General features: G+C 43.7%; 1 protein-coding gene across 13 annotated transcripts in view; it reads left to right on the forward strand.

The window, feature by feature from the left end:
- Ptprt (protein tyrosine phosphatase, receptor type T) overlaps positions 1-25468 on the forward strand; it is a 1084941-nt gene that overhangs the window by 363043 nt on the left and 696430 nt on the right. For all 13 annotated transcript variants that reach the window (XM_026787014.1, XM_026787020.1, XM_026787015.1 and 10 more), the window contains exons 4-5: positions 3609-3690; positions 16518-16633. In XM_026787014.1, the coding sequence (XP_026642815.1) occupies positions 3609-3690; positions 16518-16633 (198 nt within the window). The remainder of the gene's footprint in view (positions 1-3608; positions 3691-16517; positions 16634-25468) is intronic.

Here is a 25468-nt window from a genome sequence, read left to right on the forward strand (position 1 = left end):
ACTTTTTGGAAAACACTTTTCTAGGGTGGCCATTATGCAGAAGCCACTATGTTGTTGTATGTCTGTCACTCCCATCATCATTTCATACACCTCTCAGATTTCCCTGATGATCTTAGCACCAAGGAAACTACCTCTTCACAGCTGTTGCCACCTTATTTTCCTGCTCTCTTAGTATAATCATTAGAGCTCTGGGGCCCACTGAGAGCTCTAACCTTTGAATCCACTGGCCTGAACAACATGGTTCCCTGTGGAAATTTCCTATTGATCTCAGCACCTACTTTATTGTCCAACCACAGGCTTGAGCTGAGTCTAATGATGGGACAGGGGATTCATCTTGGAGGTCATCACTGTGGTAGATATGAGAAACAATTATAGGCTGAATTAAATACTGGCACTGATACCTGACTGGCTTTGACAAACAAATGGTTGTGATGGAAAAACAGAGGCATGTTTCAGAAAATCTACTAAAGTAGAGTCTAAAAGAAACTGAAGATAAGGGATGAAGTTGAAGGAAAAGCCCATATAGGTGCCCAGGACACTAGCTATGATTAGTGGGGAGATAATAGCATTATATTTTAGGAGGGATGACCCTTTGGGTGTAAGGTAGAACACTGAGGGAAAATAGGCTCAGAACTGTTACCTATAGATTGCATATGAGGAAACTTCTTGATATGTATAATAATTCAGGACCATGAGCTGGTTAGATGATGCTGATTGATACTCCGAGGAAAGACATAGGACACAGAGCTGGGCTTGGTGTCACCAATGAATTGTCAGTGACTGAATCCACGAATCCTAGCTGGAGTCCTAGGCACCTATATGGGCTTCTACTTCAACCTCATCCCTTATCTTCAGTTTCTTTTTGACTCTACCATAGTATAATTTCTCAAATATGCCTCTGTTTTTCCATATCTTTTATTAGATGGATCATAGGAAGCAGACAGATGATGAGTAGAGGCAACACAATCTCCAAAGGGATGGAGAAAAAGGAATGCCTATGAACTTACGGCAGGATAGTCTCGTAGATATGAGAAAAATCAAATGCAAAATATCCTCTGAGCCTAAGCAGAGATGGAAATAGAGAAGCTGTGGATACTGGCAATTTCTGAAGTGTGTTTAAGAAGTAATAATAATTATAGTAGACATTTATTGAGAATGCCATGTGTGCACCATTGTCAATAGGATATTAATTCTCTCCACCTGAAAAGTTATCTAATGGGGTCAATATTGTACAGACACTGGGGCTCAAAGCACAGAACTCTTACTTCTTTTTTATGTAATATTTTATTTATGTATACAGATTTTTTTGTCTACATATTCCAGAAGAGGGCATCAGGTCCCATGAGACTACAGTTATAGAAGATTGTTAGCCACAATATGGTTACTGGGAATTGAATTCAAGGTCTCTGGAAGAACTACCCATGCTCTTAACTGTTGAGCCATTCCTCCAGCCCCACCATCTTCCTTTTGAAAATAGAAGAGAGATTTGGAGAATTTTTATCAGAGTTATAATTAGAATACTAGTGTCTGTCATAAAAACAGTCTTGAGAGAGATATTTGTGACTGATTGGGATTTATTTTTTTCGAGGCAGGGTTTCTCTGTATAGCTTTGGTGCCTGTGCCGGAAGTTGCACTGTAGCCCAGACTGGCCTCAAACTCACAGAGATCCACCTGCCTCTGCCTCCCGAGTGCTGGGATTAAAGGTGTACGCCACCACCACCTGGCTACTGATTGGGATTTTTATACTTAACATTTTGTGGAGGAAGTAAGGAAGAGATATGAATGGCTTTATTAAACTACTAAGGACTGTGGTTGAAATACAGTTGACCACAGAGAAGAGCTTCCTACAAAGAGGTTGTTTTTTAGTACTAGGAAAAGCTGATACCATTTATATATGCTAAGGTCAGAGGGGAAAAAGGGAGAGCCTAGAAATGCAGAGTAGCAAAGGAAAGTCAAGAAGAGCCAAGATTCTGGAAACTTCAGCAGGAATCAGCGAGGTTCAAGGGTATTGACTTGCAGAGATTGTGATTGGTGTGGAAGACGGGTAGGTTTGGGTTAAAAAGGGAGAAGTCAGCCCCTCCCTTATCTTGAAGCTTTAGTGCCTTCTTGCATTGGGTGAGTGGAAGATAGAAGGAGAACACAGGGTAGGGCTTGTGGCTGGAGAGGGATGGTCCACAGTCGACTTGACAGGGTTCAAAAGGAGGTGCAAAGGAACTAGTTTTATAGGGAGAATCCCATTGGTGATTAGCCACCGTGGAGGAAGGAGCCTGGGCTTAGGGAGAAGGTCAGAAGGTCTAGGTGAATACGCAGACCCCAGGGAAGTACAGATGCGGGTACTGTGTGGGTCTAATGAACAGAGGAAAGAATCCTGAGCTAGGAGAGGATTGTGGGTTGGAATCTAACAGAGGATTGCAAGGTGTCACGTCCAAGTTCGGGAATGTAGCTGATGTAGATGGGGGAGTGTGAATTAGTACTGTAAAGGTCCTGGCCATGGGATTCACGGGAGGACTCATTTCTCCTCAGTGAAGAGGGTGGAAAGACAAGGGAAGCCGAACTATAACATCCTTGTGGAAGTAAAAAGTTTTGGTAGGGCTCTGAGTAGAGAAGAGGAAAGTTCTTGCTTCCTTCCACTCCTGGATAGATTGCTATAGTCTCTAAGAGGTGTGATGAAGACATCCGGGAAGCCTTAGGAAATGGCTTAGCCAGCAAAGTGCTTGTTATGTAAACACAAGGACTCGAGTTTGAACTCTTAGCACCCCTGTACAAAGGAGGCAGGCTTTTAGTGACACAGTCTTATAGTCCCAGGGCTGGACAGGCGCAGACAGTCTAGCTTAACTGGAGAATTCTACGCCAAGGGAGAGACCCTATCTCATAAACCAAGATGGGTGGCACCTAAAAGAATGACAACAGAGCACACATGCAAACACACACACACACACACACACACACACACACACACACTCACACACACACACACACTCACACACACACACTCACACAGAGAGAGAGAGAGAGAGAGACACTTAGGAAATTCAAGTTGACTATAGAGTCCCATCAGGATCAACTCTCCTTGGCTTACACTGTTTTCCAAGACAGTAAGGAAATTGGCCTATTTCTAATAGTTCCTGCTGTAATTCATTTGGAGCCGCAATGAGGGAGGTACTGATGGGGACCCAGGATCTTATGTTATCTCTGAAATCCATTGAAAATGTCCTACATGGCTGACTTCTATTGCTGGTCACCAGAGTGTGGATTTTTTTGTCTTGTTTGGAAACCCAAGTCAACTGCCAGGATGTCACACTATTTCTAATTGGTCTTAATAATAAAAACCCAGAGTCAGGTATTGGGGTAAATGCTGAAAGATCAGAGATATAAGCTAGAGAGACATTTTTATCTCTACCAAATCCTCAGACAGAGGGGAACAAGATCCTGTCTCTGTGAATCCTCAGACTGAATGCTTGAGCTCTGGTGTGCTCTCCTACTGTGAGGCACTGGTGACTGGTTCTGAGGGAAAACAGACACAGAAAGGGACTGGGGGCTGTGTGGCTTCTTCAGGTGGATATGGACAACTGCTTCTGTGAAACTGATGTCAGCCCTGTGTATTGCAGGTGATATTTGAATCCGTCTCTTTGAAGGGTCATCCTGGTTACATCGCTGTGGACGAGGTCCGGGTCCTTGCTCATCCATGCAGTAAGTCTCTCCATTTCTCCTAACACATCCTTTCTCCGTGCCAGACTGGGTAGTCGCAAGGATGCAGTGCCCCTATTCATTCAGCTCACAGCCATCTCCCTGGCTCTCTTTTAATCTTTCAAAACTGCTTACACACCCAATGCAATCAGTCCTGAAGAAATCCATAATTTTGCTGGCCGGTTCAAGAGGCAAGCACCTCCAGGAATTTGCAGAGACTGGCAAAAACAATTTGTCTGAATCTCTCTCCATTAGTAAGAGAGTCTAAAGTCCCGATTGTTTATTAGTGGGATTCAGACCACTGAAGTGGAAGAATTAGAGGCCTTTGGATAGAATCTTCTGCAATTGTCTTTAAAAAAAAAAAAAACGAAATAAAAAAAGAACAACATTAAACATGAAACAAATTAGCATACTCTTCCACCCACAAAGAAAAGGACCCCAGAGCTATTCATTCTTTACAAATAACTTTAAATACACTTATCAGCACGGCGTAGGTGTAGGGCAAGATTACCATGGTTTGTACTCATGGGGCAGTGTCAAGTCCTCAGTGGCATGCCTCTCCTCCTTGATGTTCCCCTCTGTGTCGCATTCAGTCAAAGACACTTGAATGTGCCTCAGTAGGAACCACACAGCTCCTGTGCAGCCAAGTCCTGGGTGCAGGCAATTGTGCAGATATTAGACCTCATAGGTTGGAAGACTATAGTCTGGGGTCATGGAAGCCACTGCCAGAGGTGGCTGGGATGCCAGGTCCTCAGTTTGGAAGAACTGTGCTTTGTATTCCTATCAGTTTCTTGGCAGATTTTTAGTTCTAGGTGACCCCTAGGGGTTCCTCAACTCTCCCATGTGACCATAAGACATTGAGTTAAATAGATTTTAGTGGGATGAAATACCCATGGCAGACTGACATTTAAAAAAAAATCTTAGTTTTTTTCTTTGACAATCTCATTCGTGTAATGTAATGTATCTTGATTATATATCTTGATTATATTTATGTATTAGTTCCCCCCAGGATCCCACATTACATCTCCCTTTCAGCTTCAAATGCTTGCCCCCCCCTCGTGCACGTGCATGTGCTTATTAATTAATTAATCAATTATTTAAAAACACACAGAGCCTAATTAAAGCTTTCCGTATGTATGTGGTTGTTGAGTTCATCCTTGGGGGTATGGGGAACTGCCAGTGATCACACACCTAGAGAAAAGAGAAACTTCCTGTTCCCATGACACATTACAGCCATCAGCTGCCAATAGTTCCTCATTCAGGAGTGGAGGTTCTAGGGAGCCCTTACTCTATTCTTGCTAGAATTTTTAGCTGAATAGATTTTATGCAGGCCATATGTATGAAACCACGGAGAATATGAATTCACTTGTACGACAGCCATGCCATGCCCAAAGGACAGCAGCTCACGCCCACCCCTTATCATCTCGCTCTTCCATTCCTTCAGGCTCCTCTTCTGTTGTGTTTCCTGATTCTGGGAGGCAGACTGCCATAGACATCCCATATAGAGCTGAGTTGTTCCTTTTTGAAGGTTTTGTAGAATTCTGCAGTGAACTCATCCAGTGCTGGCCTTATTTTCAGTTGGGAGACTTGTAATTACTATTTCAATCTTGTTGCTGGTTAGGGACCTGTTTAACATTTTTCATGTCATATTGATTTAATTTTGGCATATTGTCTGCATCTAGATTTTTCCATTTCCTTTAGATTTTTTTTAAATTTAGTATAGTGGGGGCTTTAAAAACATGTTATTATTATTTTCTGAATTTTATTGGTATCTGTTCTAGTGTTTCCCAAATCATTTCTAATTTTACTAATTTGTGTCTTTTTTTTGTATTTGTTTTAGTAAACTTGTCTACAAACTTGCCAGTCTTATTGATTGTTTCCAAGAACCATCTCATTGTTTTATTGATTATTTATAGTAGTTTTTCTACTCCATTAATTTCAGTCCTGATTTTGATTATCTCTTTCCATCTACTATTTGGGCATCATTAAGTTATTTATTTGAGAATTCTTAATATTTTTTTGATTCAGGCACTTACTATTATTAATAGTAGTCTTAGAACAAGCAAACTAGCTTTGTAAAGAAAAGAGGTTTATTAGCTCACAGTTTTTGGAGGTTCAAGGGCATAACACTGGCATAGGCTTGGGCCTGGTGATAGCGTTCCAGCTTATAGAGTCTGAGGGCCGAGCAGAACATCATATGGAAACACAGAGGGAGGACACACATGGATGTCAAAGCTCTGTCTACGTTTTCTAACAGCAGGATTGAATTCTTCATGCTCCACTGTGAAGAACTTGTCCACACCTTACCTAATTCTGAAACAGCCCATTCTAAATGTCACTGTCAGACACTACCCTCTTGGTGTCACTTGATTTTGGGGACTCAAATTTGGTGTGAGTTGGGAAGACAAATCATCCACGCCAAACAGTTAGGCTATGGGTAATGGAGCAGCTTACCACCACCTCAAGAGGCATCCTGAATACTTCTCTATGTACCTTTTAATAGCCACTAATTATTACGACCACTCCCTGACACACACACACACACACACACACACACACACACACACACACACACACACCTGGGCATGAGTCTCACATCAGCCCCACTTGTTCCTGTCATTGAAATGGATCTTTCTGCTTCTGTTGCCATCGTTTGTCAGATCTTCTATTATCATTTCTTTCCCACTGCTGGGGAGAAGACCACCATGGTCTGACTCGTTAGCTTAAAGCACCTTCTCTGGAAAAATTTATGGCCAGTTTCAAGTTCCAGACAATATTTGGGGGAACTGGGTCTGATGTCTATGTAAGAGATGCGCTCTCTCAGCGATAAACCAGCCACTCAGAAACACAAGGTAGACTTGGTTCCCTGTTGTTCTTGCTCTCATCTGGGTTATGTCTCAAGTCGTTCAGAGTGTCTTAGGTGGCTCTGTCCACTGACTCGTGCTTGGTAAACAGCTCTGCTGAAGTCACAATCATGTGAAGAGGATCCAAAATTCCCAGCAATGCAGGGTTTCAATGGAAGACATACAAATGGGTTCCCCTTGCCTGTCCTAACTGTCTCCCTCCCTTGATCCTCATGAGTCTCATCAATGTCAGATACCCACTAGGGAATGATCTGTATTCTAAGACTGGACAGTGGTGTCAGGAGCACCTGTTCTTCTCACATCCATTTAACTACACACTCAACCCTATGCATTCTTCAGTGTTGCACAGTCTCCCCCATAAACCTTTTATCTTCCTTACATCCTGCACATGTCTATTGCCATAGAGCACACCCACCATTGCTGCCCAAGCTCGTTGTTTTTATGCCTGGACTTGGTCTTTCTTGGTGACCCTTGGTTTTCTCCAGCAGAATACAGCATGCTGGTCTGACCTGGGATCCTAGTGCTCCATGCTTCTGTTGAAAACCTCCCTTTCACCATAATATCTTGATGCTCATCTCTTGACCAACCTCTCTGTCTTATCTCTAAGTCCTGTCCATCACCAGCAGGCACTTCCTTCTCATCATTGTATCACTGGAGGAGAGAGCCCCTGGAGCGCATTTGGATGGCTTTCTACCTGCAAAACCATAAGGATCATTGGGAACCTTCCCTATTTTCACTAGGATGTCTGGGAATTTAAGATTCTCCTAACAACCCCATCCTCCTCCTGCTGAGAAGTGTGGATCGCACAGTTATAGAATTGCTGAGAGTCGGTTACCCAGCAAATGGACCATGGGCTATAACTCTAGAAGACATGACCTTGGCTTTATTTCCACATGGCATATTGTGGCAGTGTTCAAGCCCAGCGCTCAGGAGGCTTAAGCACATCCTTGCCGGAAGATACAATGAGAGACCCATGAAAGAGTAGCTGGAGCTGGAGAAAGTCACACTAAGGAGATGTGCAAACACTGCCAGGGTGTGTAGCCCCCTGAGGTACACCCATGCTCAGTCACTGATAGCCCAGGATTTTACACTTTCTTCATTTCAGCAAGTAACTTATTGATTGTGAGCAGTGTGTTTTCTTGAGCTTTTCTGGGCATAGCAGATAGTTAAGTAAGAAAGGATTGGCACCTGTGCTTGTGTTTAACAAGCAGGGGGCGAGAAGGAGAAAGAAATTGAGTATCTAATACTAGATCAGCAATGGATGATTTGGGATATGGGAAAGTGTTGTGAATAGGATAAATATGGGAAGTGGGGCCTGCAGGACTCCTTAAGTAGTGTGGCCATGGGATGTGGCTTCAAAGATGTGACCAGAGCTGGGACTCTAATCATGGAAAGGAGTTTGCTTTCTGAAAATCTGGGAAGGGGGCTTTTAAGGTGTTGGTACATCAAGAGCAGAATCCCTGCACTGGGTAACAGCCCCATGCTGACAGTGTGTCCTGGTAGGTGGGGCACAGCAAACTATGTCCCAGGTGAACCTTGGGCAGGTGACCTGGGACCTCACCATTCAGGGCCTCAGGCGTCATTGTGGGTGGATATTAGCCATAAGTGTGGGGAGGCAATGCCAGAGGGCTTATTTGGGGATGGAATTCTTTCAGTTAAATCATGAAAGGTGCTATCCGGTGAATGGGTTTAAGTCCCATAGGGGGGATGGGGGAACTATAAGGAAGAGCATTCTGGAGCTAGGCTGGACACAGTGGTGAACTGAGGCAGGGCAGTGACAGTCAGCTGCTCCTCACACAGGAAGTGATTACTGAGCTTGTCCTCCTTGTCAGGCACTGTTCTGGGATCGTGGAGCTACAGGAGACAAACTCATTGTCTGTCCTGGTAGGCCTCCAGTAAAGTGAGTGAGACGGAAGCAAAATCACCAATGCCACAATTATATTTCATGTAACAGATGGTTTATTGCTTCGCAAAGATTGTGGTCCAGACATGCCAGAGACGAGGTGGCTTAAGCGATCACACCACATTTTCTAAGAGCCCTTGTGGATAGGAATTCAAGGTTAAGGTGTTGAAAAATTAACTTCGGAGACATCATCCTAGGCTGGCAAATTTTTCCGCAGTGAAACCTCTCGTGGTCTTTTCTCTCTGTATAAAAGTCCTTGGTGTCTTTTTGTGTGTCTGGATCTCCTCTTCCTGAAACTACACTAGTTGGATTAGATCAGGGGCTACCCAGCAGCCTCATTTTTGCTTAATTAGTTCTAATGAAGCAGTATTACTAGATACAGACACATTCTGTGTTTGAGTTTCCAGGGGACAGCGGCGCTATGGAGAAACACAGACCTTGGTAAAGCAGTGGCCAGGCAGGTCCTGCATTCGGGGACTGGAAGGAACTAATTTTATTAGACAGATGCCCCAAAGATGGTGGCTTCCACATGTCTGAGTATTCCTTCCACGTCTGAGGTAGTACCCACAGGCCTTGGAGCTGCTCATGGGATTCCACGTCTCCTCACCTCTGCGCCTCCTGGGCAGCCGGCTGCACTGCAATGTTCCCCCAAATCCTCAGCCTCAGAATTAATTTTACTCAGAAGTTTGCAAGATTTTAAGTATACTGAAAAAAAAATATTTCCTTATGTCTTCAATTTTTTATGATTCTCTGCTTCTGTCCTTCAAAACATTTTTCTATTGACATAGGACCATAGTTTATCAATAAAGGATTCAATTAATTATTCTAAAAGTTGTGGACAGAGGAATCAGGACTGATTTGCAATCTTATCCTCTTTCCCATTGAAGCTGACTTTAACTATTTTCCTCAAAGCTTTCAAAACAGTGACCAAAAGTCAGGCATAATCCTCCAAAGAAATTATTTTCTTTTACCATGGAGAGCGTCTCACCCGTATGTTAGAGCCCATTTAACTTGCTGTTGTTGTGATTCAGAATTATTTTGTGGCTATCATCCTCTGCTAGATCTTGGTGCCAGCCCTTAGCAGGGCCACCGCAGTTAAGGCCTCGATAAATGTCAGCACACTGTTCCCTCAGTTTCAAACTTTCTAACTCCCAAGTTGACTTTTAGATTTCTTTTTTTTTTTCGAACCTATTTTTCCCCCTATCATGGGGCCATGTCTCTCAGCCCACAGAGCAACTGCAACACGGTTCTAATGTATGTAGGAGCCTTCACTTCAATTGTGTGGCCTCCTGCTGAGCATTGTCAGGTTTAAAGAGCGAGATAAAGGGCACAATAATACGTCTTCAGATGCTGCACTGACATCTGCAGGAGTTTAAATGTCACCGGCATCAAGGCATTTTGCCCCAAATGCACAGTCGGTTTCCTCTTAACCCTGTTCAGCTGGATCCCATTTTAAGGGGAACTCAGTCTCAGGGAGTAGTCAGGGGGGTGCTACAAGCCTAGCGGATGGCTTCTTGGAGGACCCAGGGATACTTGTGTTTGACTGAAGATTGGCTAGTTGACGTTGGCACAATCATTTCATCCCCCAAAGTGCGGAGGCAGAGGGAAGGTAATGATGGAAAGAGTGGCTGGAGAGGAGACTGGAGTTGGGGGTGAAGGGAGGGTCAGAGAAGCCAGGAGCCCCAAGAAGACCAAATGCAAGGAAGATCCCACCCAAAAGATACTGATCATGAGTCAGGGGTGATCCAGGGCTTATCCAGAGGAGAGATGAGAGGGAGACCTATGGGGACTGCAGAATGAGAGGATAATTGAGAAAAGTCCCTGTAGGTTAGTGGTTCCCACAGTGTGTGGAGGGGGCAGACTCATTGCTGGATAGGGGCTCAGATAGGGTACCACTGGCCATCGGGAATTGTTCCAAGTGACTGAACAGAAGAGCAAGTTATGAGAGGCCACAAATTGGTGGGACCAGAGTACTGATGAGTTTGGCTAAGACTGAACGGTGTTTTCATCAAACGTACTCAAGATTGTACGGGAAGAGACTTCACATAAAATGCAGACTGTTTATTCTTCTGGAGAAATCAGATGATTGGCAGCTCTGAACAAAATACTCCCACCTCCACCCCCCTCCCTGCAGCCCTTTCAATGTGGTATGAGGTCCTTTAAGTTCCCCTCCCTGTCCACCATTCCGTAGCAATTTGCCAGCATCGGAACTGGCACTAAATATCAGTCCTCACTCTGCTTGCAACATTTTTTTCTTTATTTTGTGGAAATGTCTCTCCAAAATGGAGGATAAAAAATGGAGCAAGAAGGCGGTGGGGTTTTTTTTTTTGTTAGTTTTGATTTACAGTGGAGCCGCTTTCTTCATTTGCGTAGCGGTCTGGTTGCTGGGAGGGTTTGGGTTTGATGTCCTTGCTGTAAATCAGAATCGTCCGTGTTTCCTGAGAACGTGAACACCCGTGGACATTCCACATCTGCATTCTGAATTGGGAAGGGAGGGAGGAGATGAAATAATGAAAGACAAGGATGGAACTCTGTGGCTGAGAAGGGAGAAGGGGGAGGAGTCAGAAACCTGCAAAAACCTGCAAAAGGGAACTGTCTCTAAGTGTCTGTCTCCTGGAACTTAACCACTTGCCCCATGACCCAAAGGAGAAGAGGAGGGCGACCTTTGTAAAACTCAACAGGATGACTAGATTTTGGAGCCTAGACACTCCCTGCCTATATAGCCTAGATACTCCCTTCCCTTTTGAAACTGGAGTAGAAACAGACCTACAAGGTTTGTTCCATTTGTAATTATTCAGCCATAAAGAAGGCTGCGCTTCCGGGTTCTAAAGGCAGGCACGTGTGGTTAGACTCTCGGGGTTCTTTTTGTGCCCGAGTGACCCACGGACGCCCATGCGTGGTTACATCCACATAGGACTCAGCTAAACCCTTGCGCGCATGTGTGAGTCACCCGTCACCTACCTCATCAGTGTGATGTAGTCACGCCAACCCCCTGTGCGCATGTGTGGGGCAGCCTTTAAAAGCTGTACCTCAATCTCCAGGCCTGTGCACACTCAAAACTCCTAAGCGGATTTGTTGGCGTTCCGTGTCTCCTTCTCACTCGCGCCCAGGTAATTTCACCATTCCTAGCTGAAGCCCCGAGAGTTCCAAACCCGCTCCCCAGAATTATTCAGGAGAGCCAAAGGAGAACAATTGGAAGCAACCAGAGCAGCATGACACTTGTCCCATTGGTAGATGGAGACGACCTGCAGAAGCGGTCTCATCTGGGTCTTGCACCCATGACACTTTAGCCACAGGGCTCTGACAGTAGCATGTGGGAGTATCTGAACTGTTGTCAGCTGGTTTAAAGACCAGAGCAGATGGTTTATACTTTCTTACAGCAAGTGTCCTCAATCACACTGAAGTCCCTGGGCTTGGGAAGACTCTTACAGGTAGTGGCACATTTTGGTAGACAATACAGGTCAAAACATCCACAGGGGAAAGGAGCATGGACAGGGTCCCTTGTAAAATATTTGGGAGCAAAACGACAAGCCAGGAAAGTCATTACAGCCCACCCTGAAGGTCCTTTCTCTGCACTCTGAGGCCTGTCCAATGACACCGGCTTCTGTTTCAAGGTCAAGAAGGCAAGAGAGGAACTAGTTCAAAATGGAGTTTGGGGCTCAGGTGGGGCTGAATTCTTTGTTTCTCTCTGTGAAGCTCTGTCACTTTGGCAACTGTTCTAGTTTCATCTCTGTTGTACGATAAAATACCTGATTAAAAAAAAAACAACTTAGGAGAAAAGAATTTATTTGGCTTAAAATACTAGGTTACACTCTATCATAGTCGGGAACACAAAGCAAGAGGAGCTTGAAGCAGATACATTCACAGTCAAGAATAGAAGGAAACACATGCACACGTTCTTGCTTGCTTACTTATTTATTCTCAGCTCAATTTCTCCAGTGACAAAATTTAGGGTCCCCCGCCTAGGAAATGGCACCCTACCCATGCTGCGCTCTATCTTCCAATATCAATTAACTTAATTCCCCTACCAGAAAGGGGAACACTTATTTTCCGCTGATGGGAATGCAAACTGGAACAGCCAGTATGAAAGGCATTGTGGAGGAAAATCCAAACTCAGAAGATGGAAATAGATCTACCACAGGATCCAGCTACACCACTCTTGAGAATATACCCAAAGGACTCTGTATGTCAGCATAGAGGATAGAGGGAGTTGCTCCTTCATGCTCATTGCTTCTCTATTTACAATAACTAGTAAATGGAAAGGGCCTTAGATGTCCATCAACTGATAAATGGATATGGTATATGTGGCACATTTGCAGAATGGAATATTAAACCTTTGAGAAAAATGAACTTGTGAAACATTAAGCTGTTAAAAATGAAATTAGGGAATTCTTGGATAAAAGGGTGAGGCTGGAAACAATGATTCTGAGTGAGATAACCCAATTCCAGAAAAACAAACATCACATATTTTCTCTCCTTTGTAAATACTAGCTTTGAGTCAGATTATGAGTGTGTTTTGTCTGGAATACCCACAGAGATTAGGAAATGAATAAGGAGCCATGGGAGGAGGGGAGCTTTCACGGGAGGAGAGATAGACCGCAGTACTGTGGAGGATTAAAAAGGAGTAATGGAGCCAGAAGGGCTAAATTTGGGTGGTGCTTGGGAGGACAGTGTAGTATAATTTTTGTTTGGGTCACCAGCTCATAAATAATGATGCAGAGACTTATTAATTATGAAAGCTCAGCTTTATCTAAGGCTTGCCGCACTAGCTCTTATAACTTAGCCCATTTTTTTTTCAAATTAATCTACGTTCTACCATGTGGTTTTTATCTCTATCCTCCTGTTCTGTGTGTCCAACTCGTTCAGCGTCTGGCATGCTTCTCTGCCTCTCTTCTTCCCAGAGTCCTCTCTGTGCCTGGAAGTCCCACCCATATCTCCTGCCTAGCTATTGGTCATTAACTCTTTATTAAACCAATCAGAAGGTGCCTTGGTAAAGACACATCTTTAAAGTGTACAAAAAATTATTCTACAACAGGACAATATAAAGGAGAGAATATGGGGAGAGAAACTTAACAGTGAAGGCCTTTTGAGAAAGTCCTGTGGAAACCTACTACTATAGGAGCTTTCTGAAATATGTAATGAAGCATAAAATAAAATAATTTTAATAGTTGCCCTGCAAGAGGAGTATAATGCCCCAGCTAGAGACCACATGTTAGTAAATAAAATTCCCAGTAACAGAAAAGGGCTACCTCTTTTTGAGTTGTTGGCCAATAGGGTCCCATAGACCCCACTATGCATTATAGGCTGTTGTCAATATTGTTGTTTACCCTCCAGAACTTAGTGATAGGTATATTTTTTAAGATTCTACATGCTTCAAAATGAAGCTGGTATTGACCTAGAAGCTTTATCTCTACTGACTAGCTTTTACAGTGCTGGAAAGTGCTATGTGGACACAGGAGGAAAAATTAATTAAAACAAAACAAAGAAACACAGAAAACAATTAAAAAATAGTTACCAGTTTTGCACAGCTTCAGACCCTGAAGGCTATAACAGCAAGTGGCATGAGAAGATATGCCTGTTGGTGCAATTGTCATGAGAGCACCCAATCACCTTCTGATGGTACCGTTTCATGGAACCCATGCCTGACACCATTAATAGGGACAAGAACTTGTGACTAGATAGGTCATGGGACCTAGAGAATGACCTAGTTGCACTATTCTGCTAAGTGAACATATAGTATTACTGACTTATTGCTATAGAGCAGTGCATCTCCTTGCAGCAGACAGCAATGACCACAAAGACTCAACTGGCCAATGTACAGAAAATAAGAGATGCTGGGGTACCCTGCCCTAAATGGAACATACATACCATCATGCCCTTCCCACAAGGCTCAGGCATCATTGTGGAAGAGGGGATGAAAAGAATGTAAGAGCCAGAGACCATGGAGAACATCAAGGAAATGGTGTTTCCTAGACACAGCAGGGCCCTTTCACTTACGAATTCTTACTAATAGCAGGAGCAGGCCCAAGATCTGTGTGAGTTCAGTCAAATAAAATGCCAGGATAAAGACAGGGGGTAGTATGAAATCCTACCACTAGCTTAGGAACTGTTAGCATTTAGTAGATGTGGGAAGAGAAAGGGTCAATTTTATTTAATGCTGTGACCATGTAGGTGGACTACATTGTAGGGAAGACTTTGTTCCATAAAGATGGGCAAATTCAACTGCACTTAATATAGAGAGGGTAGGGGCGGCAGACGCAGGGCAGAGTGAAGAGCATGGAGGAATTGGTGATGAATATGATCAAAGTATGTTGTAGGAAATTAACATAAAATTAACAAAAATATTACTTTAGAAAGTGATAATCCCCATAGACATGGCTAGAGATGAACCCAATGTAGGGCGTCCTTCCTCTTTGAGGTCCTCTTTCCATGTGATTCTGAGTTATGTCAAGTTGACAATTAAAGTTAGCTGTCACAACAATCTTGAGCTTGCTGATGCTAATTCCTACTCTTTACCATCTGCTTCACAGGAATACCATGAAATTAGAATAGATAAAACATGCAAAGTGTTTTTGCTGGCTGTTTTGATGTCAACTTGAGACAAGATACAGTCATTTTAAAAAGAAGGAATCTCAGTTGAGAAAATGCTCCTACCAGATTGGCCTCTGGAATAACCTGTGGGGCATGGTAGCAGAGTTTTCCTGATTCCTTATTGATGTAGAAAGGCCTAGCCCATTACTGGTGGTGCCACTCCTAGGGAGGTGGTTCTGGATGGTATAAGAAAACAGCCTGAGCAAGCCACAGAGAGCAATCCAGTAGGCAGTCTTCCTCCATGGTCACTGCTGTATTTCTACCACCATGTGTCTATCCCGAGTTCCTGTCCTGACTTTCCCGGATGATGAACTACAAGCTGTGAGATTAATTAAGCTCTCCCCTCCCCAAGCTGTTCGTAGTATTTTACCAAGGCAACAGAAACCTCAACTAAGACTCGTACTTAGCACTGGTGTTTAGTAGGTGTTATTCTTCCTATTTTTCTTGATGTCTTTGGTATTATACGGCCCCTCCGTTTAACCCTACCTGGGATAAGGAGTCTGAGTCCAGCTTATCACTGATTTTATTGATGGTCGTAGAGAATCTTCAATGGATTTAATGACAAAGCTCATTCCTCTTGTCGTTAGTGATCAGCTAATGGATGCCAGATATTGCTGTTTTGTTGGGAACTTGTATAGAGGAACATTGGCCCCACAAACAAGGAAAGAGATGAACACAAGCTATCTAACATGAAACCCAGGCGGATCCCAGGCCTGATGATCCACATGCTGGTTTTGTTTGAAAATCATGTTCTGCTCAATCCCCAGAATCTGCGTTCTACATCCTACCCATGCTTAAGAGATGCCACAGCGTAAAGCTGAGAATGTAAGGTGCTATGCACCTTTGTGAACATGGGTGGGTTTCTGGAATTCATTGGGGCAGTTGTGCTGTATTAGGTAAATTCTGGATGCTGAGCATGGTACCTATCCCATGGAAGTATTCAGTAAACGAAAGCTCTTATACTTTCTTTCTAATTTCTTCCTACTATATTCTTTGTCCTTATCCATTGCCATCATTAGCATCTTCACCAGAATCAAGGGAGGAGCTTTGGGTTCTATGATTCTTCCTTTAACCTACTGTCACTCCCAGGGACAACATTCACTTTGGACCATTTTAGAGATGTGTGGACCAAGTTGTCATAGGAACTTTGAGGGTCTCATAGGATAGGATTCACATCTTGGCACCCTGTTTTCTGGATGCCCAACTGTGCCAAACCATGCAATGCTCAGAGTCTTAGTTTTGTGATCTTTGAACTGAAGATGCTCTCCTGTCTACTCCATAGATCATGAGGCTTAAAATGAGACAATATATGGAATTCACAGTATAGGCCACACTCTGCAGTGGTCCATCAACTCTTTTCTGAGCCTAGCATCTTCTCAGGCACACGCCTATCCTGTACTGCTGTCCCTGATGGAGAAGTGGTGTGGGAAGCTGCATCCTGTCCTCATGTGTTCTTTGGTTTTCTCTCTTAGGAAAAGCACCTCATTTCCTGCGACTCCAGAACGTTGAGGTGAACGTTGGGCAGAACGCCACGTTTCAGTGCATTGCTGGTGGGAAGTGGTCTCAGCACGACAAGCTTTGGCTTCAGGTAAGAGTAAGAGAGAATCATGTTCACATGTTCCCTGCCCTTGCAAGGAAGAACATATATTCTTCAAAGAGGGGTGGGGTGAGGGATGGTTATCATTTTAAAAGATTCCTGCTCCTTGGATATTGCTCTCCACCTGTGCTTTTGTGAAAACTTATCTACTGTTCCACTATATTGACATTTTATAGATGGAGAAGCTGATGACAATGTCAAAATTCCAGGTCTAGAATTTGCGAATATGACCCCCCTGCAACTACCACAAAGTTCTCTCTGATAAAGTTTGTTATTAAAGCTATACTTAGAAAGGCTAAGACGAACTGAATATTTTAGGATCTGGGTTTGTGACGTCCTTAACAAAAAGGTACTTGGATATCTTCATGAAACAGTTACTCTTTTCTTAGAAAAGGCTCCTGGGATGATCAGATTGTTCTCTGGCTAAATGAGCCCATCACTGAGTAGAGTCCATCAGGACAGTGCTTTAATCGTGGATCCACTTGTCTTTCCTTTCTGTTCATTGATCCTACTTCCCTAGCTAGATGAGAGACCATCTCAGGGTAGAGTACAAAGCCAGAGGACGGGACCAAGAATGAGAGCACTCATGGTGATGTCACTGTCATGCTCCTGTCACTGTGGACACAAGTACAAAGGTCCGAGGGAGCACAGAAGGTAGAGCAGAGCTAAGCCTCTCCCTGCAGTATCCATGAGGCCATCTTTATCATCTCTCTCTCTCTGCACGCGCACACACACACACACACACACACACACACTTCTTTTTTGCAATGTCTTGCTATATAACCCAGGCTGGCCCAAAACTTTTTATCTTTCTTACTCAGCCCTTCAAGTGAGCCACCATTTCCAACTTCCATTTCATATAAATTTTTTTCAAAGAACTTTACTGAAGATAATCGAGATGTAATATTTAAGGCATACAACTTGACAAATTTAATGTAATTGTGTGTGAATCATTTCATATCGAGTTAATGAATATTGGTGTCACCTTCCAAGGTGTCCTTGTCTCCATTTTTAATCTCTCCCTGCCCCAGTGCGGAATAAAGAACCAGTGGTGTTTTCTCAAACTATGTATTAGTTTACGTGTTCTACAATTTTGTATCAACATCAGGTTTGGGGGAATGGGTCAGTGGATGAGGCCGTGCTGTGTGTGAGGACTGGCGTTCAGATTCCCAGAATGCATGAAAATTCCTATGTGGTAGCATGGTATCTAATCCCAGTGTGCCTGTGGTGAGACAGGAGCATCCCTGAAGGCTTATGAGCCAGCTAGCCTGGTGAATGGACATGGACACAAGAGGTGGACCTGTTAAGAGCAAGGCTCCCAGCAGGTATATAAAGTTGCAGTGAGGCTAGGCAACCACTCTCTTATTAAGGCTGCAGTAATGCAGTAGGACAAAAGGGTATCAAAAGCAGCCAACAGAGTCAGAGACTGCCCCTGCTCCCACTGCTAAGAAGAATCTGCTGCAAACATTAATATGCTATGTGTGTGTGTCTTGTGTATGTATGTATGTATATGGATGTGTTATTCTTTCATTGCTCTTTGGTAAATGTCTAGTAGTGAAATGACCAGGTCTTCTGTAGATGTGAGTTTACTTTCCAAAGAACCAGGAGCTATTTCCAAACATGGCGTTGCCCAGCAGTCTAGGCAAGGGCCCTTGTCTCCCATCCTCACCAACACCTGCTGTAGTCGGTCTTTTCAATTCAAGTAGTTGTTTGTTTGTACCTCAGTGTATTGGAAAGTTTGTCTCCCCAGTGACCAAGGATGTTCAACGATTCTTCGTGTGCTCATCGGCCCAGGCGGATTCTATACATTTTAATGGCAGTTTATACTGTTGCCTTTCTTCTTACATTTGAACCTTTTTTTTTTTCCTACAGTTGAAAACTCCCTGGGCAACAAAGCCCATCTTAGGCACTAACAATTTCCCCTTGACGCTTCTGTCCTCCTTCTGTGTCACTCCGTATGAAGTAGCACTATTGACTTTTTCCATCATAATTAGAGTTAACGCACATTTTGCTCCGGAGAAGCACTGTCATTTCAATGGCATTGATTCCACTGGATCATGAGAATGAGGGAAGGGCAATCACGGTATCTTCAGAAACTTTATTTGGGTATTCCAATTATTGTAAGGTCAGTATCGCTGCAGTTCTGACTTGTGTGTACGAAGCCTCAGGTCTGTAAACAGAAGATATTAACGCAGAGCACAGCAGAAGTATCGAAGAAAACAGATGGAAACACATCGTGGAGCTCTTACACATCTTATTCATTTCAGCGTTTTTCAGGTGGCTTCCAATAGGATACAGAGCAAGACAAGATCGTGCAAACTAAAAGCAAGGCACCACGAGGCAGGAAGAACACAAGAGAGCTACTTCTCAGGCTGTGACTGTATTTGCGCATTCCCGCTGCTGGCTCTTGGGTCGTGAGTGGGACGCCCGAGCACCACAGGCACCAGTGGGATAAAGAAAGCTTGTCAGACATACAGTTTACAATGTCTGCGAGATAAACACAAACCAATTGCTCAGGAAAATTCTAACTGTTGTTCACACAGAGGCCAGACAGAAATAGCTCCCGGGGGCCCTCATAAAGCTGAGCCTGTGTGATGTAATGAACAGCGTCCCTCACCACAGTCCTATTGAGGGTACACAAGTGGCTTCTGTGGGTCCGCTTCCCATCATAATAACACTGTGTGGAAGCAGGCTTAGGAGGGGGAGGGGAACGGGGGGCACAGCTCGAGCAGGGGTCCTTAGCTTTCTGCTAATCTATCTCTACCCGGGGAGGCTTTAAACTTAACTCAGTGAGTGGATAGATACAATAACTACCCCTGCAAGGAAGGCTCCTTGGGTATTGGCTCCCTCCTCCATATTTTAGGGAATATTAGGAAGGAGGGCTTAAATACTGGGCTTCTGCCAAAGGCCCGTGTTGACTAGTGAAGTTCCAGGCATGCGTGCAACATTGTGATTGGAAGCTATTGAACATGGTAAGCACAGGGAAACAGAAACAACGGGACACACACATGTACACACAAGTATATGCAGTATACAGACAGGTCCTTCGTTTCTGGAAGATAATTAGGCTCAAAACTAAAACCATCAGTGCTAGGTTTTTCTAAAATTAGTTTCATCTATGGCAGTTTTCTAAGGAAATGACTAGAAATGGGGACAAAGATGTACCTGTTACTGTAGTCAATTGAACAGAAAACTAGAAAGAACTGGAATGTTCTGCAAGTGGTTAATTAAGTAAATGCTGGGATGAAGTAATTAAATACCAGATGGTGGACAAATACTTAATGATATTCTCATAGTATGTAATTAAGTGAAAAATGCAAGCTATAAAGCAGTTAATATATTTAATATTTTAAAGAAAAAACATGTGCATACCTAAATATGTACAGTTATATACTTACTTATATAATGTACATACATCCCTATATATCATGCATATGTATATATATATGCTTATAATACTATAAAGCATACATCAATATTACTAATTGTGGTAGTAGATCATATAAACTATTTCGTTGAAATATAAATTTCATTGAAATTGAAATAGAAATAATATTTCATTGAAATAGTAAAAGTGAATACAGAAAATTACAAAAACAAAAATAAATGCCTTTAAGAGGGGAGGAAATGGTCACTTTCCCTTAGATATAGGTATTCTGGGGATAGTAGCAAGTGTCTCCTAGGGTTGAGTGGCCAGTTTCAGTGTGAAGGCTAGCTTCCTGGTGAGGACACAGACCAGATTCTCTCAGGCATACTGTTTATCCAGATGGGTGTGTACAATATTCTGCATGTGTCTTCTTTTCTTATCACAATGCATGGCGGATGGGACTCTACCCTCATCCAACTCCGCAGGGACGTCAGAGCAGGAGCACCTGTCAGGACCACCATGGAGCTGGCCTTTGAGGCCTCTGTACAGAGAGTATGCTCCCCTGGGAGTCTGTACAACCATTGACAGTTGCCGCATCAGAAATGAGGCCTCGTGTCCAGATGGTCTGCATGGATCTCAGCAGGGTCTGTGTATGGGTTGAGGCAATCATAGGCACCGGAGAGGGTCTGACAGGGAAAGGGTCTCATTCTGGGAACCCGTCACTCCAAGTCAGCTGCACCAGGCTGTGAGATAAGAGGCGTGTCTGTCAGTCCGCATAGTCTGTTGTCAGTCTGCATAGCAGCAATTGTCCCTGTTAACTTCTTACCTTGATCCCTGGGGAAGCACTGGTTACCAATGTGCAGAGAGTGCTGAGTGAGGAATCTCCTCTCCCAAACAGCTCTGAACTTGATGATGTCCCTCTGTGTCGGGCTTCTACATGGTGGTCATAGAAATGACGCAACAAGGATGGGATAGCCAAGAGATGTCCTGAGGGCCTACACACAAAACACTTGGAAAACCCATGAAAGATAATGCTCACCGTGATCTTTCAACAACAGCAACAAAAAAGCCAACATTAACAGCCCCGATGAGGGGAAGCATGGGCGAGAGGGGCGTAAATGAGGAATTCAGGGTCAAACTGGGATTCAGCAGGAGAGCCAGGATAAGGATGTGTGTTGCATCCTAAAGTCTTGGGTTCTTTCATGTCACTTGGCCACACCAAATCTAAACATTCTTTGCAGGTGGATCCCTATTAAAAAATGTAACTTCAAGCTGGGAAAATGGATCAGTGGGGAAAGTGCTTGCCATGTAAGCTTGAGGACCTGAGTTCAATCTCCAGCACCCATGCACATCTGCAAGCTCCATGCTTAGGAGGCAGAGACAAGACAATCCCTGGGTTTGCTGTCCAGTCACCTTAGCTGATTCAGACAGCTGAAGGCTCAGCAGGAATCTTGTCTCAGTAAGGTGGGGAGTGATTGAGGAAGATATCCAACGTCAGTCTCTGTCCTCCCACCACACACACACACCTGTGCGCACACACACATGCACACACCTATATGTGTGAACACAGATGCACATGCACACACGCACATGCGCACATATGCACACACATTCCTTTATTTAGCATACATTTATGCCTTTACTTTTCCCTCTGCTGTACTAGAGACTTAAATGTATTTGAATTTCCCAAATCTGTAAGAAAATCAGTGAAATAAAAATATACTTGAAATGTCATTCAAACTGACTTCTCTGGATGCATGTTGGCTTTATTGCCCCCTCCTTAGCCATGTTTCATAAATATAAGGTTGATATTTGCAATGTGGTTTTCTTCAGCATCCATCTCTTTCTAAAAGCCACCCTTGTAAATATCAGCAGTGTGTTCCTTGTTAAAACCCAGGGATGCTTATCAGTCCTTATACAGATGTTCCGTGGCTGAAGGATGGAGTGGCATCCCGATCAACCCGTACTGAATGTGAGTGGCATTTAAAGTACATTTAGTGCATTAAAGCTAAGGGTCAACGTAGCTAGCAATGCTGTGTATTGTGGAGTTCCAGTTGCTTTCCCATCTCATTGCTGACTGACTGGAAGCTGGGGCTCCTGCCTGCTGTCCGTCATCTTCACAAGTAGCCAAAGCCCAAATGAAAATTCAAAAATGAAAGTGCAAGTCCTGCTTAATATGTACCACATTCACACTGCTGTGGAGTTGGGGGTCTTCTCCGTCAAACCCCCATCAGTGGGTTCACTGTCTGTACTTGACTATTCTTCCACTGAGTACTCCTTCCGTGAACATCTGCCTGCCCTCCTGGGTCCCTGAGGTCATGAGCCAATCTCTGTTACAGGATTGTTTTTAGCTGATTTGCAGGTTAACAGGATGCTTCTGGAAGACGTGGGACTCCTGGTTCAGAGATGAGGGGTGGGTGTAAAATGATGTCCCAACATGGGAGATCTGTGTCATAGCCATGTTAAGAAAAGTACATTAATATTTATTAGTAGACATTATTGAGATATAAGCTATGATCATTAATCATTTTTTTTTTAGTTAAGGTCTTGACACCTCATACTTTATCTTCTCTGATATTCTTCACCCAAAGGTCACTCCAGATCAACAAATAGCTCCAGGATATGCATGACGCTCCTGGTAGAGCGTTTCCCTAGTGTGTGCCGTAGCCCTGGGTTCCATATCCAGCGCTGTGAAAAGTAAATGGAAAACAGCTTCATCTGCGCCTAACGCCCGCGTCCTTTCTCCTGTCATAGGCAACTCTGAGGACCCTGGCTACTCTGACCTGGAGCCTTCCCCTTAGATATGTCTCTCTCTTATGTCACTTCTTTGTGCCTTTTCTCATCCTTGGCTTATGCTTTCAGGATTTATTCCAGCTCAGCTGGCTTCCTCCTTGGCTAGAAGCTGGGGGCAGGACAGAGAGTGCTCAGAACTAATCTTTGCCCTGCCACCCTCCTGGAGCTCACCTTCTGTGGGTGAAGACAGACCATTGAGCAACACAGCTAACTATTCCATCACAAAGTGGAAAGGCTGCTTGGGGAAGATGGGACTCGTGGTGGCAAGATGGGGGAAGCAGGGAGGGGTGCATGTTCAGTATGGGCAGCAGCTTGGGAGGAAGTGGCCTTCCTATGGAGCTTGGAGGGGTGGACCACTCTCAAACAAAGGAGGTTGTCTCTGGGAGTTGGCAAATCTGCAGGCCCTTCCCCACCTGCTTGTCATGTCTGCTTTGCTGCAAGTCTGTGGCTCTCTGTGGGGCCTACACCAGTCCTCTTCTGGGTCCACAGGAGCTCTGGACTCTGGCATCAGACCCAAATGAGCTGCTGGCCATGAATGCAGTGGACCCTTGGAAGGCTTTCAGAACAGCTAATCAAAAATGATTTATGTCTACTTCTATTTCTTTTAACTTTTAATAAAGAATAATCAAAAGCTATTCTTTAGAGACTGCCAAAAAGGTACAAATGTGCTCTTAAGAGAATTGATGGGCACGATTAAGTAAGTTTCCAAATGTCATACCATTGCAGGGAGGACTGGGGGTGAAAAGAATATTCATTACCAATGGATTGTGGGAATGTCACCTAAATATTTGCTGGCTGTGAGACTCCTGGAGCAATCAGACCATTTCAGCTGGGAAATGTTGGCCCTGATTATTTATTTATTTACTTATGTTTTTGAATCCTGAAGCTCAAACTAGCTTGTGAGACTGCAAGACACTGTATTAGAATATCTTCTATTCAGCGAGTGTGCAATTTGTTGTGTAGAACCAGCCACAGTTTTCTTGTATTAAAGACAGCCTTGTCCTCATTTCTGCCAATTACAAATCAATTGCAAGCCTGGCGCCTCTCTCTGAAATTATGACAGCCTTTTTTTCCCCCTCATGCTATGTCTTATCTCTTTGTGAAGGGGATAATGTCATGGCACAAGAGGTGAGTGGAGAAGGAACAGCAAAGCAGTGAGGCCATAATAGATGCCTTGATAGATAATTAGGAAGCGGGAACATAATTAGGAATAGAATGTGCTCTGTGCCTTAGGCATAGCTCTTCTCTAGGTGGTTCCCAAGACAGAGATCCTCCCTGAGGTAGAATGGCGTGTATGTTGAGGGGATAACGAAGTGTAAATATTACTAGATCATTTTCTGCAATGGATAAGCTGGCTTACCCACATAAAACAATGCAAGCTTAAAGGAAGTAGAATACAAGTTTATTTTATAGAGAGGTGAGATAGAAATAAATAGATAGATAGATAGATAGATAGATAGATAGATAGATAGATAGATAGATAGATTGAGAGATTGCTTTTGAGTTCATGGGAAACTGTTATTACCCTGAGAGGGGTATTGGTAAGCATGAGATTGAACTGAAGGTTGTTTAGGCTGTAAGACCCCTTTGTTCTGGTTAGAGCATGTGTCCCATGCCTGGATTTATTGGAATGTATGTTCCTCTCTAACCAGATGCAGCTCCATTGACCTTGGTAAGCAGACAGAACCTCAGGGAAGCTTCTGTGGGCAGGACTCAGTCATCATGATGTCAGGAATGTGGCTCTGTACATACACCCTGGGATGGGTGTAGCCTTCTGCAATTAGGTACCTTTGGTGGAGTGAAAAATTTTCAGCCCCAGGAAATTGTCCTAGCGATAAAGCAGCTTACAATTTGTGTATTCTGGTGTTATTTGTCTGCTTGCTTTCCCCTGAAGGACTGAGAATGAGATTGGCCTTCAAGTTGTTGAACCCAGATCAAGGTGAGCAGCACTGGCATCATTTGAGAAGCTGTTAGAAATGAGAATATCTGCCTTCACCCCAAACCGCTGGAATCACTGTGTATGTGATTCGGATGAACACTAAAAACCGAGAGCCATGGGTCTATACTGATGAAGATGGCTTCAGAAAGCCTTGTTCACCTACTGATCTGTCAGCTGCTATAACTTGATACTATGAGACGTGCGTGTGTGTGTGTGTGTGTGTGTGTGTGTGTGTGTGTGTTTGTGTAATGTCTGTTTATGACTTATAGACTTATGGGCTTCAACTATTTCCAGAGAATCAGGTCTGGGCTATCCACAGAGCAGTCATTGATTTTCAAACACAGAAGCATCTGGAACCTTCCAAGGTCCACCTTCTGTTACAGAGCCACTGAGGGTCTGTGCCTGTCACACAGTGGACAGCCAATGGGTGCTGGTGGTGAATGGCCTGTTCCTGAAACAGACCATCTAGGTATAGTTCCTCCCTCAGCAAAGTTACAAAAAACTGTGCTCTACTGGGGCTCACGGGCCAGTTTCAGTGCACTTGGGAACTTGCTAAAGATGAAGAATCCCAGGCCTGCTCACTGAATCACACATTATAAAGAAATATTTTATTGCTTGATATATATATATAATTTTATATTGAAGATCAAAGCAAATTTGAGTACTAATGAAATTGATATGCTTACTAATTTTTGCATAAAGAATTAAATCTTGGCTAAATATTTGA

The sequence above is a fragment of the Microtus ochrogaster genome, linkage group LG8, assembly GCF_000317375.1.
Source record: "Microtus ochrogaster isolate Prairie Vole_2 linkage group LG8, MicOch1.0, whole genome shotgun sequence".
In the NCBI taxonomy this organism is placed as follows: domain Eukaryota; kingdom Metazoa; phylum Chordata; class Mammalia; order Rodentia; family Cricetidae; genus Microtus; species Microtus ochrogaster.